This window comes from Balaenoptera acutorostrata, chromosome X (genome assembly GCF_949987535.1).
Source record: "Balaenoptera acutorostrata chromosome X, mBalAcu1.1, whole genome shotgun sequence".
Taxonomy (NCBI): Eukaryota; Metazoa; Chordata; class Mammalia; order Artiodactyla; family Balaenopteridae; genus Balaenoptera; species Balaenoptera acutorostrata.
Window position 1 is genome coordinate 90,004,143 of NC_080085.1, and position 5,773 is coordinate 90,009,915.

General features: G+C 44.3%; 1 protein-coding gene across 1 annotated transcript; it reads right to left on the reverse strand.

Annotated features, from left to right (window-relative positions):
* Nucleotides 1–1,611: 1,611 nt before the first annotated feature.
* On the reverse strand, nt 1,612–3,357 carry LOC130706285 (melanoma antigen preferentially expressed in tumors-like). The gene is made up of 2 exons (XM_057537672.1): nt 2,960–3,357; nt 1,612–2,125 (listed from the first exon to the last, which is right to left on the reverse strand). The coding sequence occupies exons 1-2, from the start codon at nt 3,355–3,357 to the stop codon at nt 1,612–1,614; spliced, it is 912 nt and encodes a 303-aa protein (XP_057393655.1).
* Nucleotides 3,358–5,773: the final 2,416 nt, after the last annotated feature.

The following is a 5,773-nucleotide window of genomic DNA, read 5'->3' on the forward strand; positions in this document are numbered from 1 at the left end:
TATCATTTCAACAAGGAAACAGTGTAAACATCATTCATTACTTTTACATTCTTCTTTCTTACTAAGTCTTTAAACTGCAATCTGTTTTCATTTCAACAAGGAAAACGCAAACTCTTTTCATTTCAACAAGGAAACACTATACACAAAATACTAATTATTTTTCCATTCTTTTCTGTTATCAGATCGTTGACATTTTCTATGTTACCATTTCAACATATAAACAGTAGGAACAACCTATTAATTAACTTTATTTTCTCTCAGTTAGTCTTTGAAACGCAATGTTTTATCACGTTGACACGTAAAGATATAAACAGGTAATTATTATAACATTTTTCTTACTAAGTCTTTGAAATGCAATGCTATCATTTTAACAAGTAAGGATATAAAGAATTTAATTTACATTCTTTTATCTGTACTGCCTTTGATATGCAGTATGTTATCATTTCAACATGTAAACAATACACGTAAATTATCAATTAGTTATTCTACACCCTTTGTTTCCTACTAACTCTTGGATACACAGTGTGCATTCAACACCTAGGGTACATCACATTTGAGAGTAGCCAAATTTCTAGAGTTCAGAAGCCACATATGGTTAGTGTGCACCATACCGAGCAGTGCAACTCTAGTGGAAGAGCAGAGGGAGCAAATACATATGCAACCATGTGTACCATGAAGGAAATATACATGGTACATTAAGAAAAAGCAGCAGCAGAATAAATCTACTTAAATGGGGAAGTAAGAGAAAACCTATCTGAGGAGGTAACATGTAAGCCATGACCTGAGGCCTGAGCAGCTATCCAACAGCATAAAAAGGCCAACATCATTTGAGCAGACTATATAAGGGGAAAAAGTGAAAAAAATACTGTGTTATGTGGGGATAAATAATTTCCCAAGTCCTCTAAGAAAGAGTAGAGAAACTGATAAATCATAGGAATGTCTACACTCTGAGTGAGATCAGGGACTTTATCTTTCTTAGCACCTGGAAATGTACCTAGATCATAACAGATACTTGGTGAATGTGTGTGGAATAAGGAATAACTGAGCCAGGGGTCTGAGACCTGGGAAATCAGGCAGCAGTATGCTGATGAAGATACCAGTAGGTAGTGGGCATACTTTGTTTGTTTCCTTTTAGTTGCATGTGGTTTCTCACAGGCCACCTGAGGTAATCAGAAACACAAGAAGTTTGCAGGTCCCTAGAGGGTAAAATTATTCAACAACTACCACCTCTAGGAAGAGTCTCAATTGATCTGACTTGTGTCAAGTGCCCATAAATGGATAAGTGAACCAATCAGTGTGGATAAGGAAATGATGTACCATGACTGGGTCAGCTTACGTCACATACCCAACACTCTGGTTAGTAACCAGAAGACGTAGAGGGCAGTGGCCAAGAGATCCAGAGGACCTTTCAAATTCCTGCATTTCCTTTTAAAAGTTCCTCTTTTATAGAGATCGGTTTACATATCCAGTGTTCCTAACCCCAGTTTCCTAGAACAGTAGAACTTTACATATGTGTCTCTACAAACTTGGGTTTCAGGTGAGAAAAAAAAAAAAACTGAACGCTTTAATGGCCACACATCAGTGTTGAAACACCTCCTTGTACTGTGGACATCACTTTGAACAAGTGGCCCAGGTCATGTCATCCCGCTGTGCCCCGTGCAGCATCGCCTCCAACTGAGCCTGGACTTCAGCAAGTTTCTGTCGGTCCAAACTCTCATGAAAATTCCATTCCTCGTAGCAATGGACAGGGACAGGATAAATCACGTACTTCAGCTTCATCAAGGATGTCAAGTGCTGCAGAAGGCTCTTGAGCACAGGCATCGTAATGGGATTGAAGGCAAAGCTAAGGACACGGAGGTGGGTACAGTGGCTCAGGGCTGGGAGGACGGCAGAGAGAGTAGAATCAGTTATCATACAATTATTTATCTCCAGATGTTGCAGGGTGCTTGAGACCTTCTCCAGCAGAGTCTGGAAGGGCTCATAAACCTCTGAGAAGATCTGGTTGTTACTGAGACTCAATACCCTTAGGTGGGTGGCCTGAGAGCTCTGGGACAGGACAGTGACATCTCTGTTAGAAAGGCTACAGAAAGGTAGATACAGTGTATCCAACTGAGGTGGCACAACTCTAAAGAGAGAAAAAAGTAAGATTATTTCAGAAGAATGAGGGCAATGAGCCCCAAATTACAGGTACCTAAGGCTCTAGAATAAACTACTGTGTTCATGGTTTGCAATAGCTGGTTAACAATGTGGACTTTGGGATCAGACTTCATAGATTTGTGACCCTGAGAAAGTTACTTTACCACTCTGAGGTACAGGGTTTTAATCTTGAAAATGTGCACAGCAGTAATTATTATACAGAAGTGCGGGAAAGATTAAGTGAAGAAATTGCATGCACTTAGTATATACGACATAATCAGTGTTGGATCTGATTCACTAATTTGGCGAGGATGGGTCTGGGAAAGCAGCCAACTGAGGGTTTCCTCTGACTAGTTCCCAGATGACAAGCTCTCAGTTCAGGGTCTAAGCCTTGGGGAAAATACAGGAGCAAAATTATCTGGCAGTGTTAACTATTGGGGCCCATCCATGGGCATGTGCATTAGTCCTATAGCTTAATGTTTCTCCATCTGAATGCCTCCCCTTCCTCTCTAGAGAGCTGTAAAGTCCAATAGGAGAAGGACTGAGTCTTTTTCACCAATATATTTACAGACTTATTATAGTGTCTGCCCACGGCCACTGAATGAATGAATGAATGAATGAGCACAGCTTCCTTTTCTAACCTCATCTGCTGCTCACCATAAGGTAGCCCTCTCTCCCCCGGCTAGGTTCAAACTCCCAGCAGTGCCTATGCTGAGGCAAAAGGAGAAATGGGCTACAAGGAGCTTAGGAAGATCCAAGCATGGTCTCTTCTGTCTTAACAATGAGGTGTTCAGGGAACCCAGGTTCTTCCCCACCCCCTCACCTGAGCAGTGTGTGCAGTTGATCTGTGAGGCAGAAGAAAGTCAAGCTGAGCTCCTGGAGATTGTCCAGCTGCCCAAGCCAGAGGAGAAAAGATCTGAAGTTCCTTCTCTTATAAGATTTAAAGGGGATGTTACACAGAGTCAGGCTGTTCAGGTGGATCACCCGAGCCAAAAGGGTGACGACTTCTCTCAGATTAGCCTGATCCATTTCCAGGTGCTCAATGCACCCCAGATCCAGAAACTGCAGGATACTTTTGAGGGCAGACATTCTATGGATTCGCAAACCTCTGCAGCAGAGGTGCAAGGACCCAAAGTTCTGCTGAACTTTACTACAAAGCAAAGAGAGGAATTGCTCTGTTCTCACGGTACTATTGAGGGAAATATCCACTAGTAATTCCATGGGTTCCTGAGCTGAATGAGGCTCAGACCCGGAATTACCAATCCCGAGGCACCTGACACTATGCTGAGCGTCTTCTATATTAAAGATAGAGCGCTGAGAGTAAATGCATGACTGAAAACAGAAAGGGAATGCGGTCCCAATCTCAGAGCATATTGTCTCACAGTCCAGGTCAGGCCTTAAATCTAGGATCCTCAGTTTGGGCCCCCTGTAAGGAAAGGAAGAGACAGAACACATGAGAGATAGCTGATTTTAATATAACCCAGCAAGATCAATGATGAGAAGCAGGGACAGAACACTTTAACCCTGGTTTTCACTTCACTGCCATTCACCAAGAAGTTCTTTCCACACAAATGCAGCGTCTTTCATCCTTTCCCCACCCCCTCCTTCACCTCCGGGCTTTCCCTGTCTCAATGCCCATATTCCACTTCTGTGTAATCGCACTCAGATCCATTCATAGTGTCCTCAAACACCTCTGTTCTATAATCAACTCTATAAGGCAATAGAGTCCCGAAGGTGACCCCAAGTGCTGACCGACAGCTCTGCAAAGACTGCAGTATTCACCATTGGCTACTGTTGGGAGACGGTTAGGTATCCCCCTGCCCCAGGCTACAGCATACCCTCCTGCTTACTCCCTGTGTCTCTACTGGTCATAGTCTTACCAAGAGGAAGAGTTCTGGGCAGGGAGGATCTGCAGACCATCAATCATGGCTTCCAAGATGTCATAGGATGACTCTCGTGTGTTCAATGACCCAATATGGAGACAGCGAAAAGGCCAAACCTGCACCATTGCCTTTAGCACCGTCTTATGCCCACCCAAGAAGGCAGCATTGAACAATGGAACAAAGAGGTCTCTTGGGATTTCGTCCAGGGCATGGATAGCTGCAGGCTCATTATTCAGCAGACTCTTTGCAGCAAGCTCTAGGAGTGTGACTGTGGTCTTTTGGTCCATCTTCAAAAACCTGCTTCAGAGTAGAGAGTATTTAGAAATCCTGAGAAGATATCTAGAGTCACTTGTTTGCTTCCAGGGTTAGCTATGGACAAAATACTTATTGAATAAGTATGTGGTGAATCATAGGGTCAACTCAAGTGACCTCTACTATAGGACTAGAATGAAAATGGACTTGTGTGTATATTTAATTATATATGTGTACACACACGTGTGCGTGCACACACACACACACACACACACACACTTGAGATAAAATGCCATTAGAAATCAGAGGTCAGTTAGCAGAAGACAATGCTGACCACCTAGCTGCCTTCCTCAAATTATTTCCTCCTGAGGAGCTTCAAGATGGCAGAAGAGTAAGACGCGGAGATCACCTTCCTCCCCACAAATACATCAGAAATACATCTACATGTGGAACAACTCCTACAGAACACCTACTGAACACTGGCAGAAGACCTCAGACCTCCCAATAGGCAAGAAACTCCCCAAGGACCTGGGTAGGGTAAAAGAAAAAAGAAAAAACAGAGACAAAAGAATAGGGACGGGACCTGCACCAGTGGGAGGGAGCTGTGAAGGAGGAAAGGTTTCCACACACTAGGAAGCCCCTTCGTGGGCGGAGACTGCAGGTGGCGAAGAGGGGAGCCTCGGAGCCACGGAGGAGAGTGCAGCAACAGGGGTGCGGAGGGCAAAGCGGGGAGATTCCCACACGAAGGATCTGTGCCGACCAGCACTCACCAGCCCGAGAGGCTTGTCTGCTCACCCGCCGGGATGGGTGGGGGCTGGGAGCTGAGGCTCAGGCTTCGGAGGTCGGATCCCAGGGAGAGGACTGGGGTTCGATGCGTGAACACAGCCTGAAGGGGGCTAGTGCACCACGGCTAGCCGGGAGGGAGTCCGGGAAAAAGTCTGGAGCTGCCGAAGAGACAAGAGACTTTCTTGCCTCTTTGTTTCCTGGTGCGCGAGGAGAGGGGATTAAGAGCGCTGCTTAAAGGAGCTCCAGAGAAGGGCGCGAGGAAATAGTTAATCAAGTCCAGGAAGCACAGAGAGTCCCATACAGGATAAATCCAAGGAGAAACACGCCAAGACACATACTAATCAAACTATCAAAGATTAAACACAAAGAACAAATATTAAAAGCCGCAAGGGAAAAACGACAAGTAACACATAAGGGAATCCCCATAAGGGCAACAGCTGATCTTCCAGCAGAAACTCTGCAAGCCAGAAGGGAGTGGAAGGACATATTTAAAGTGATGAAAGAGAAAAACCTACAACCAAGATTACTCTACCCAGCAAGGATCACATTCAGATTTGATGGAGAAATTAAAAGCTTTACAGACAAGCAAAAGCTAAGAGAATTCACCACCACCAAACCAGCTTTACAACAAACGCGAAAGGAACTTCTCTCGGCAAGAAACACAAGAGAAGGAAAAGACCTACACTAAAAAAACCCAAAGCAATTAGCAAAATGAT

Coding starts and splice junctions, on each gene's coding strand:
- LOC130706285 (XM_057537672.1), bottom strand. CDS start 3,357: ATGGAATTACTAGTGGATATTTCCCTCAATAGTACCGTGAGAACAGAG. Junction 2,126..2,959: donor CAACTGCACACACTGCTCAG/GTGAGGGGGTGG, acceptor TTCTCTCTTTAG/AGTTGTGCCACCTCAGTTGG.